Source organism: Microcaecilia unicolor, chromosome 10, assembly GCF_901765095.1.
Source record: "Microcaecilia unicolor chromosome 10, aMicUni1.1, whole genome shotgun sequence".
Classification (NCBI taxonomy): domain Eukaryota; kingdom Metazoa; phylum Chordata; class Amphibia; order Gymnophiona; family Siphonopidae; genus Microcaecilia; species Microcaecilia unicolor.
This window is the reverse complement of record NC_044040.1, coordinates 124,340,975-124,353,192: the sequence shown is the minus strand read 5'-3', so window position 1 is coordinate 124,353,192 and position 12,218 is coordinate 124,340,975. Positions and strand designations below refer to the sequence as shown.

General features: G+C 46.6%; 1 protein-coding gene across 1 annotated transcript in view; it reads left to right on the top strand.

Moving 5' to 3' along the window:
• Nucleotides 1-12,218, top strand: part of YEATS2 (YEATS domain containing 2) — a 1,439,149-nt gene that overhangs the window by 1,197,312 nt on the left and 229,619 nt on the right. The window contains 1 exon segment of the mRNA XM_030217135.1: nt 7,981-8,094. Within this exon segment, the coding sequence (XP_030072995.1) occupies nt 7,981-8,094 (114 nt within the window).

The window sequence follows — 12,218 nt, the reverse complement described above, 5'->3', positions numbered from 1 at the left end:
ATAGCGTTTGTAAAATTTATTTGTGAACCCATCTGGTCCCGGGCTTCCCATTAGGCAGATCTCTAATTGCCCATGTCACCTCGTCAGATGTAATGGGGGCTGAAAGCATCTCCTCCTCTAGTGGTGATATTTTTGTGAGCTTGCTGGGTCCCCTTCGGCCCGATATAGCATTGTGTAAAAGTTTGAGAAGGCTGCCCTAATATCCTCTCGTGTAGTGCACATTTTCCCCTCTTTGTCACGTATAGCTGTGATATGTGTGTTAGTAGACCATTTTTTCAGCTTGAATGCCAATAGCCGAGAGGTCTTGTTCCCATACTCATAGTGGGCCTGTCTCACCCGTTGAAGTTGTTCTGCTATTTCTGCCATTTGGATTTCCCTGAGTTCCATCCTCAATGCATGCATGCGGTGATGTGTATCCTCCTTATCTCTCTGACGAGTTTCCTGTGCATTGAGGGTTTTTAGCTCTGCGTGTATTTGCTGCGCCCTCGCTCGTGTCTGGCGTGCAAGATGTACATGTAGAGCTATTACTTTCCCTCTTATCTAATCTGTAAGATTGTCCCCCTTAACTTTAATTCTTGCCTAATCTTCCAGTTTGTCCCTTCTTGTGGTTTCTTTGTTTCCCCCTTCACGTGGTGTTTAATCATAGCCAGTCCTCTCCAACTAGTAACCCTCTTACCCTCCCTCCCCACTTGAAGACATCCTCGTACCATATACATAAGGATGTCAAGAAGGATAGTGACCCACCCCCCTATATACTAACTTTTAATAACTGGTCCCCACATCTTTAACTGGTATATTACTAATTACACAGCATATAGGTATCTCCTTCCAACATTAAGTAACGCACTCTTAACAACATCAACTCTACAAAATTCAGTTATATAGTCACCAAATTGCGGTCTACATCTGAAGTCCGGTGCCATGAATACAGGCTCTGTTTATTTCTTTGCTCTAGCATCTAATTTTGTTAATTGCGTATCTGATTGCTGGCGTTGTAGTCTGCCTTTTCCCGCGGTGACTCTTTGCCAGCGTGGTTTATCGCCAGTCGTGGACGAATGTTTCTTTAATGCAGTGGTTTCCCCCTGTGGTCCTTCTTCTGGGAATATCTCAGCTGCTTCTGCTATGCTTCGCACTTGGTATTGCTTCCCTTCTTTGTAGAATCGTAGTACAAATGGGTGGCCCCAGCGATATTTGATGCCCTTGTCTGTCAGGAATTTGGTGAAGGGCTTGAGCTCTGCTCTTCTTTTCAGTGTGGCTGCAGCCAAATCCTGGTAGCATTCAATGTGGTAGGAGTCCCACTGAAATCCAGGTGTTGATCATGAGGCCCTCATGATCTGTTCCTTTAGCTTAAAGTCACTGAAACAGGCAATAATATTTTTTGGACGATTAGTTGTGGTGTTACCTAGGGCTCTATGTGCCCGCACAAGTTGAATTGTTGCTGGATCTTTAGTTATCTGCAACTCCTTTAATAGGGCGCTTGCAATGCTCTGTGCTGTCGTTTCACAATCAACATACTGCGGCGTGTCCGGGAGGCCGCGGAACCTCACGTTGCAGCGTCAACTCCGATTCTCGAGATCTTCTACCTTATCCCAAATTTGTTGGGTTTTCTGCTTGGTCTCCCGCATCTGGGAATCTAGAGCCTGGATTAGTTCAGTTTGTTCATCTATACGATCTTCTGTCTCCACAACTCTGATGCCCAGTGCGCCTATTTCTCCTCGGAGCTCCGCCCCCATCGCCACGAGGTCTGCTCGCACTGCGGTGATAATTTCAATTTTTTTTCTTGCAACCACCCGCGGATCTCTTGCATGCGAGTTTCCTCTGGATTATGTCCCTCTCCCATTGCAAAGAGCGGCGGGGAGAGTAGCGGGGGACTGCCTTCACGAGGGCTGGGCGGGTGTAGCTCGGGGGTCGGCGCGCTCATATTCGCGGCTGGGCCCATGTATGCAAAGGCTTGTAAGTCGATCGGGTTGGCTTTCGAATTCGGCATGAATCGCTTACCCCTGACTTCAGATGTTACTTTCACGCGATTAACAGTTATTTTTATGCGATCGCGTCCCCGTGGGTGTCCTGATTGCGAGGGGCTGATCGGAGCTCGTGGCTCAGGCAGCCATTTCAGGGGATGACGTCACTTCCTCCCAGGGTACAGATTTTGAACGCAATTTGTTCTTTTAGTGGGAGCCAGTGCAGTTTTTCTCTTAGGGGTTTAGCGCTTTTGTATTTTGCGTTTCCAAATATGAGTCTGGCTGCTGTGTTTTGGGCAGTTTGGAGTTTCTTAATGATTTGTTCTTTGCAACCGGCGTAGTTGGCATTACAGTAGTCTAGGTGGCTTAGCACCATTGATTGTACCAGGCTATGGAATATTTCTCTTGGGAAGAAAGGTTTTACGATTTTGAGTTTCCACATTGAGTGAAACATTTTCTTATATTTTTCGCGTGGCTTTCTAGTGTGAGATTTCTGTCAGTTGTGCCCCGAAGAATTTTCAGGCTGTCCGAGACAGGAAGTAGTCCGGGGTATTTATAGTGGTGGGTTTGTTCGTATTATATTGTGATGAGAGGATGAGGCATTGTGTTTTTTTCTGCATTGAGCTTTAGTTGGAATGCATCTGCCCATGAGTTCATTATTTGGAGGTTGTGTTTGATTTCATTTGTGATTTCATTTAGGTCTTGTTTGAACGGGATGTAGATATCAAAGTAAGACTTTACTACTCGTAACATTCTTAAGGCAGCAAAACCCAATCTCACCACTCTAGAAATCTGTTCCTTAAAGTCTAGTTCTAAATCTAAAATCACCCTTGTAACTGCCAAGGCTGGCCCTACCTACTAGGTGTCGACCTAGGGCAGCAGCATTTGGAGGTGGAGGCTTTGCAGGAGAGTATCATTTCATCTCCCCTTCCCTCCCATGGTCTCTTGTCCAGCATTTGCCCCCATCCCCACTCCTCCCCTTCCTCTTGCTGCTGTCATCACCTTTTATGGAGCTGCTCCAAAGGTATCTGGCATCAACATGGGGCCTTTCTTCAGCCATGACCCACCCTTCTCACAACAAGAAATGTGTCAAGGTGAGCGTGGGAATGTACTGGAAATCCCATTTTTGGTATTCAGTACCTTTGGAGCAGCCTAGGAAGATAGCTGCAGCAGTAGAGAAGAAGTGGGAAATGCTGGACAGTGAATTGGAATGAGGAAAAGAGAGATGAGATGCTGCACCTAGGAGGCCAGGGATAGGAAGAGGGATGCTGGACCCGGGTGGGAGGAGCAGGGAGAGGAAGGAGAGAGGCTGGACACTGAATGGGTGAGAGAGGAAGGAAGGAGAAATGTTGGACCCCAGTGGGGAGGGAGCAATAGGTAGGGGAAGGAGATAATGTTAGACCTGGGGGTAGAGATAGGAAGGGGAAAGAGAGAATGTTGGATCTGGAGGAGCAGGAGAGATGCATGCTCTGGAAGGGATGGATAGGGAAGGAGATATGCTGGTCCTAGGAAGGGATGGATAGGGAAAGGAAGGGGGAGATGCTGGCCTGAGGAAGAGATGGATAGGGAAAGGAAGGGGAGATTCTGGTCTGTGGGGGGTGTATGGCCTTGAGCCACATATGAGGTCAGGGACTATATGGCTGAAGGTTCACGTAGGACACCAGATATCCTTGGGCAGGCCCTGGTGATTACTTCACCCCTCAAATTACTCCCATTCCCAGAATTACTCCCCACAACTGCCCCATCCCCAAACACTACCCTCTGAAATTGGCTCCAATATGCTTCAACCACCAAAAACTACTGCCCTAAACTACCCACCCCACAGACTTTCACACCACACAAAAATCTATGCCTATAACTACCTGCACCCTCCAAACTACATCCACTCCAAAAAATACTCCTGCAACTATCATCCCAAACTGTTTCTACCTCATAAAAATGCCCCTGCAACTGCTACTCCCATGACTGCCCTCTACTCCCCAAACTGCTCCATCCTACAAACTTAGCAATCCACAGATCCCCCTCAACCCCAAAAACTACCTTATAACTGCCCCACTCTCAAAAATTACACCCCTCCACATCCCTCAATCTGCCCCAACCCCAAACCTATCCTGGCAGGTACTACTCCACTAGTGTACCCTGCAAGTATCCCAATATCCCTCCATCCCCATTACTACCCCCCTCAGACCCTAGACGTGCACAGCATAAACACACTGAATAATTTCCTATCTCTGGGATGCAATTTTAGTCATTCTTATCTTATTTCATTTTCTTTGTTAATAATTTTACTGTGAAAAACTATACAGTGCTCTTATTGGTTGCTATGTATACTGCCAACTAATAAATGTTGCTGTTGGCAGGGTCAGATTAGGCTTTGGAAAACTACACACATACTTTGGATCCAAATTTTCATGTGGCTCTATGAGATGTGCGCAGTACTCAGAAGGCTAAAATTGCTAACTGTATGGCCATCTTCAAGATTCAACATACGTTTTGCATTAATGTCCGAAAGGTAGAAGGATGGCTAATGTGCCCGGTTTTTATGATATCTGCTTGTCTGTAATCCTCTCCCACCCCCTCTTTCCCGTGTGAATGAGCCTGCCCTGCCTGCTTCAAATTGTAATTAGCAGCAGAGACTATGAGTAGGCCAATGGCAGGGCACTGGAAGGCAGCTGTAGTCATAAAAAAAGGAGATGGGGTTGTTCTTGAGCTGTACAAATCAAGTGTGTGCATGTGTTTGGGGATGGAGGAGAAATGAAATCCTCCAAAAACTGCACTAATACATATCTGTGGAAGAACCAGTTCCAGTCTCTGTAACATACAAATATCGGTTCTCTGGAGCATAGTGATTAATGAATTGAACTTTTGAAACTGCCCTCCCCTCTCATTTCCTTTCCCAGTCTCACACACACAGAAATCTGACACTGATATGGACACACACATACATATATATACAGGTCTCGACAAATCCTGGGTGTCAGGTCACCTTGGCACCTCTAAATTGCACACCGGCACCCGGGATATCATGCCTACCTGGATTTTTAGCTTTTCTTGTAGCACTGCCTCAAACAGTACTTTCCTTCTCAATGTGATTTTGGCTGTCTGAGTTTGAGCTGCACGGTGCAGGAAGTTGGGGAGTCTCATGGAATTGAGACCTTGAGACCAGCCCAGACTTCCTGTACTGTGAGGCTTAAGCTTACGTAAGAGCAGAATTGCAGTGGGGGACTAGGATGCATGCTGTTTCTTCCAAAAATGCAGACGTGAGGTGAGGGGAATAGCTGAGAAAGGGGTGAGAGAGAGAGTCATTGGCTGAAGGATGAGATGGGGGGTGTAAGAGAAACACTGGCTGAAGGCTGAGAGGGGATGTGAGTGAGACTGGCTGAAGGGGTTGAAAGAGAGACTGAGGGAAGACTAAGAAGGGGGTGTTGAGAGAGAGAGAGAGTGAAGGCTCAGAAGTTGGGTGTTGAGAGAGAGGCTGGTTGAAGGTCAAGAGAGGGTGTGTGAAAGAGAGAGACTGAGGGTAGGGTTGTAGAGAGAGAGACTGGCTGAATTCTGAGAAGGGGGTTGAGAAACTGGGTGACGGCTGAAAGAAAGGGGGTTGAAAGATTGGTTGAGAGGAGATTTTGGGAGAGAGATTGGATGAAGGCTAACAAGGTGGGCTTGGGAGAGACTAGATGGAGGCTGAGAAGGGGGTTGAGAGAGAGACAGGGTGAAGGCTGAGAGAGGAGTCTTGAGAGTGGGTGAAGGTTGAGAGAGAGGGGGGCTGAGAGAAACTGGGTGAAGGCTGAGAGAGGGGGGTTGAGAGAGTGGGTGAAGGCTGAGAGGGGGACTTGCGAGAGACTGGGTGAAGGCTGAAAAGGGGCTTGAGAGAGAGTTAGGGTGAAGGCTGATGGGAGGGCTTGAGACAGAGTTTGGGTGAAGGCTAATGGGGGGGCTTGAGAAAGACGGTGAAGGCTGAGAGAGAAGGGCTTGAGAGAGAGTCTGGGTGAAGGCTGAGAGGGGTTGAGATAGTGAATGGGTGAAGGGAAGGCTGAGAGAAGGGGATTGAGAGAGAGAATGGGTGAAGTCTGAGAGGGGGATGAGAGAGACACTGAGAAGGCTGAGAGAGTGGGTGAAAGCTAAGAGAGGGGGGCTTGAGAGAGAGTGGGTGAAGACTGAGAGAGGGGAGCTTGATGTTTAAAGCTGAGAGACTGGGTGAAGTCTAAGATGGGAGGCTTGAGAGAGAGACTGGCTGAAGGCTGAGAAGAAGATGTGAGAGAGAACAAGACTGGGTGAAGGCTGAGAAGAGGATGTGAGAGACTGAGACTGGGTGAAGACTGAAGCGGAGGTTGAGAGAGAGAGAGAGACTGAGACTGGATGAAGGCTGATGGGGAACGTGAGAGAGATAAAGAGACTGGGTGAAGGTCACAGGGGGATGGGGGGTATGTGCAAGCGACAGAGACTGATGGGGACCCAGGCTATGGTGACACATGAAACAAAGAAGCAATTGCCTCTCTGTTTCACCTGTTAAGAGGGTGCTGTCACACATCAGCATGCTTTGGGAAGGGAGACTACTGGCTTTTGCCATTGATTTCTAGAGACACTCTAAGGAACTAATTTACTAAAGTTCTTTGCCTACAGACATAACAAAACAGCCCTAGTATTTCTGAAAAGAGCTATTGTTGCTGATCTGGAAGGGGTTCCTCCCTCTCCCAACTTTACTGGGGACAATGTTGGAAGGATGGGGAAGAAGGAGGAGATAGGTCTATGCAACTGGCTCTTAGATTTAGTGAAAAATTGTCAAGGCCTATATACATCTCTCTCGCTCATATCTATCTATCTATATGTATAAAAAATTACAAGAGACAATTATAAACCCACAAAGTCCCACAAGAGCTTCATGCAGTTTATAATAAAAAGAAAGTTGGGCATTCCAAGAGAGCTTACAAGTACAAAAATCAGTGAGAATATACATCATTGCTTATTATACAACTGAAAAATATGCATTTTGAGAGCTTTTCTAAAAGTCTGTATTGAATTAGAGTTCTAATATTCAAAGGAAAAGCATTCCATCATTTAGCAAACTGAATTGAAAACAAGTCTGTTGAACACATTTCTGTAAATTACACATTTGGGACTTCGATATTGTAAGTCTATCAGATAGATCTCCATTTCTTTGAGCAAGACTGACAAGGTCTGACAGATATTCTGGGGCAAATCCATGCAAAATAAGAAAAGTCATAGTACATCATTTAAATATAATTCGGGCCCTAACACTAACAGGGAGCCAATGAAGATTTAACTGCAATGGAGAAACCGATTCAGATATAGACAATCTGCAAATAAGTCTCGCTGCTGTATTCTGAAATGTCTGTAGTTTTTTAACAGCCCTTCAGATAAGCCCTCAAATATGACATTACAATAGTCCATCTGCGACAAAAACAAAGATTGCGCTATAGTCAAGCTCCATCTCTGGCCGTCTTCAAATCTAAGCTAAAAGCCCACCTTTTTGATGCTGCTTTTAACTCCTAACCCTTATTCACTTGTTCAGAACCCTTATTTTATCATCCTCGCTTTTATTCCCTTATCTCTTGTTTGTCCTGTTTGTCTGTCCTAATTAGATTGTAAGCTCGGTCGAGCAGGGACTGTCTCTTCATGTTCAGGTGTACAGCGCTGCATACGTCTAGTAGCGCTATAGAAATGATGAGTAGTAGTAGTAATTAAAATTCAAACGAGACCTTATCCTTCTCATTTTTTCATAGTATGAAAGCCCTTTCTTATTGCCTGATTTACATGCACAAATATATTCACATACTCTCAAACAAAGCAGAGAAAAAGGAAATATACAGATACACATAAGGTTGCAAAGGATTCCATGCACCATGCTGTGTATGCTTTCCCCACTTAATACATACTAATAGTACTTCCAATAGATCATGAAATTGCTCCATTGAACATATTAAGTCATTGGCAATACAGAGAAATTTAGAAATAAGCAATGTTATTCATTTATTTATTGGAATTGTTGGTCTTTCTACAGGCAAATTGTCTACTGTTGCATCTACATCTACAGTCAATAGTCCAACCACAGCAGCTATTGAGAATAATGAAGATTCAGTTACAGCCAGCAGGTTAGCCATGGCAGCCATTAAAGGTAACAGATTCTGATACTGAATCAATAGCCCAATCTTATGTTAACAGATATTCCATTAATAGTGACATTCTAACCACAGCTACTATTTATAGGTAGTAAAAATTGTAATGTTTCATTATGTTTGAAAATAAATTTTTGCTGTGGTGTACAGACTTGACTGTCACGTTAAAGAAATATGGTGAAGACAGCATTGTTATTAGAGATATCACTTATGTTTTAATATGCTTCTAGATTCTCGTGCCACCAACTTTCCATACTAGGGTTAACTACTACTATAAAGTCTCTTGTCTGTTGTACATTTCAAGGTCAACATTTGATTTCTCAGTTGTCATCTTTCTGTGCTTCATTTTCTAGTCCACCTTAGACTAGTTTAGATAGTCCTATCTTCAAGCAGCTACTTCCTTTACTGTTCTCATACCGGCTGAAATTCAGCCGGTGGCAGTCAATGTTTTTTAAGTGCTGACCGTTGCTGACTAATTAGCCCCGGATATTCAGTGCCAGGCCATGTGCAGCCACAGGCACTGAATATTCGGGACTAATTTAAGTTGTGCTGGCCGCAGGAGCTTATGCAGGTGCCCTGTGCTTCCCTGATTTCCACTCCCCCCCCCCCCCCCACCCAAGTACATACTTTTCCAATCTCCCTCCTTTCCTCGCCCTCCTCCCCACCCCCGAAGCACATACCCTTCTTATTCCCTTCCTCTCCTCTGAGGCAACACCTGCACTTCAGCTACCTCCCCCCTCCCATTTCGGCCCCCCTTGGGAGCTCACCGACGAAGTGCCTCCCTCACTGCCCTCCGCCATCGCACCTCGCCAGCTTCTCCTTCTCCTTTCTCGTGGATTTTGTAGTCATCAGTGCTGATATCCGGTCTCAATGCTGTGGTAAATATGTTAAGTATTTTATCTCTCAGTCTGGGGATCCCGTTAGCTGGTCGAGAATGGTGAGTACCGTCGTGTCGAGCCGGGAGCTCCTCTCACTCGCATCTGCTCTTTCAGCATGACATCACGTGACCTTCCTACCTTTTTTACTTTTATGCATGTATCATACCGACAATGATTCACCTGCCTGGCAATACCCTTCTTCACTCCTATGGAACTGACCTCCATGGCTATTTGCTCCCATATCTTTTTTTATGTCCTGCTGGAGTAATTACTGATGCTGATCCCCTCGAGACTGTCCAGTATGCCTTACTTAGAATGGCATCCAGATGTGGTTTATTTATTATGCCTATGAACTAGCATTAACAATCCATCACTCAAAAAGGGACAAAGAAAGTTTTATTTCTCACTGACATTTCTAACCTCTAGTCTAGCAAAAGCTAGACTTTTGAGTAATTAAAACCAGATGGCATTCTACCACTTACAGGACTTGAACCAAAGTTAAACAGAATTAGCAAATTAATATGATTTCTCTGTCCAGGCTGCCTCATTCCCCCCTTTGAGACTAAAATCAGCTTATGCAGATATAAGTCTCACAACTCAAACTCTGGGGACTATAGTGATCCCAACTCCATACATTCCAACAGTCTGTGCTAGTCACAGATTACTCTAATATAATGTTCTCAGTCTTTGAGTTCTTATACCAGTTGGGATAGAACCTCAACTGACAAGGATTAAGCTCTCAAATTCCAGGAAAGCCAGAATCAGGCAAGAAGGAGTCTCAGTATGAAGCCGAATTCCAGCAGCTCCTGCGGTATGCAGTTGACCCTTCTCCTCAGCTAGTAGATTCTCTGGTTCGGGTCAAGCGCAGCTTCAATGGCTCCGCGGGATCACTTTCTGCTCTCCACTGTTTAGGCTCCGTCTGATCCGTGCTGGGCTCAATCTGGTCAGCAGACTTGATTCGAGACCAATGGACCCATGGAGTTATCCCTGCGACCTTCACAGCTGTAGGGGTAGAAAGCAAAACAGTAAAAGGTCCTTTCCACCGGGGCCCCAAGGGCTGGAGCCTCCAGTCTTTCACCCAAACTGAATGTACCTGAGCCTGGAAGGGGGACAGGGTTTATTTCTCTCACATAAGACTGAAGCTCAGAAATTATCCGGCCCAAGAGGGCTACCTGCTCCTGCACCTGGGCAGACCCTAAAGTCCCTATGTCTCCCTTAATTCCCTGCAAAATGGCTTGGGGCTTCCCATACACAATTTCAAAGGGAGAGAGGGCCGTTCCTTTAGTTGGGGTGCATCGGAGGCGGAAGAGGGCTAGTGGCAGTGCCTGTGGCCATTTCAATTGGGTTTCCTGACAAATCTTTGCTAGGCTATTTTTCAAGGTTCTGTTTGCCCGCTCAACCTGCCCTGAACTCTGGGGACGGTAGGCACAATGCAATTTCCAGGTAATGCGCAATGCGCGGGACAGGGCCTGAAGTGTGGCTTCAACAAAGGCGGGACCATTATCTGAGCCTATGGCAAGGGGCAGTCCATACCTGGGGATGACATCCCTAAGGAGGGCTCGAGCTACTTCTGTGGCTTTCTCAGTGACTGTAGGGTATGCTTCCACCCACCCAGAGAAAGTACAGACCATGACCAAGAGGTATCGGAGCCTACCGCTCCTGGGCATTTCTGTGAAGTCTATGACTAGGGACTCAAAGGGTGTTAGTCCTCTGGACTGAACTCCTGGTGGAATACGGGGTCCCTGACGAGCATTATTCTGGGCACAGAGAGTACATCGGGCAGAGGCAGTAGCAACCAGACTATCCAATCCTTCCAGGACCACTACTCGACTGAGTAGGCGAGCTAGTGCTGTTTTCCCTAAGTGTGACAGGTCATGAGCTTGAGACACTACAGGCCAAGCTAGGTGGCGTGGCACCAGAACTCTGGTATCAGGGAGATGTAACCAGCCATCAGGTCTCCTTACTGCCCCTTCTTCTTGAGCCCATTTCTCTTCCGTTTGGGTGTACATAGGCGTCCATTCTTGCAGTCAAATTTGGAACAGGGGGGTCACAATACCTGCTGGGGGTCCTCGAGCAGCTTCCTTGGCCACCCGATCAGCATGGCGGTTCCCTCGGGCCACTGGAGTATCTGTCCTTTGGTGTCCCCGGCAGTGAATGACAGCTACCTTTTTAGGGGCCCAAACGGCCTCTAGCAACTGAAGTATTTCAGGTCCATACTTAACAGGTTGGCCTGCGGCATTTATGAGTCCCTTTTCCTTATACAAAGCTCCATGAGCGTGTAGAGTTGTGAAGGCATACTTGGAATCAGTATAAATGTTGGTCACCAGTCCTGCTGCTAGCTCTAGAGCTCCTATGAGGGCCACAAGTTCTGCTTTCTGGGCTGAAGTTCCTTGGGGCAGGGCCCTTGCTTCTATCACCTTATCCTCTGTCACCACAGCATAGCCTGCCAATTGCTTGGAGTTCTCCACGTAACTGCTTCCATCTGTGAAATAAATTACATCTGGGTCCCTCCAAGGAACATCTTTAAGATCTGGTCGACTGGAGTACACTTCATCCATGGTTTGGATACAGTCATGATCCGGTGGTCCCTCTGATGCTGGCAAAAGAGTGGCGGGGTTGAATGTAGCCACTGCTTCCAGGTGTATCCGTGGATTCTCACACAAGCTGGCTTGGTACTTAACCATGCGGCTATTTGTAAACCAGTGGTTGCCCTTGTACTCCATGAGGGTGAGAACTGCATGGGGGACTTTGACAACCAGTTCTTGCCCCAAGGTCAACTTGTCAGCTTCCTGGACCAGTAAGGCTGTTGCTGCAATGGCCCTCAGGCAGGCTGGCCATCCTTTAGCCACTCCATCCAACTGTTTAGACAGGTATGCAACAGGCCTCTGCCAGGATCCCATCATCTGGGTCAGCACACCCAGAGCAACCCCCTGTCGCTCGTGGACATACAGTGAGAAAGGTTTCTCCACATCAGGAAGGCCTAACGCAGGGGCTTGGAGTAGGGCTTTCTTTATAGCGATGAAGGATTGTTGAGTAATAGGTCCCCATTCAAATGGTTCCTTTTCACCCCCCTTTGTGGCCTGGTAAAGGGGTTTCGCCATCAGTGCAAAATTCGGAATCCAAATTCTGCAGAATCCAGCTGCTCCCAGAAATTCCCTAACTTCCCTTCTGGACTTGGGTTGGGGAATTGCAGCAACCGCTTGCTTCCTACTGACATCCAGTCTCCGACTTCCCTGGGAAATGCA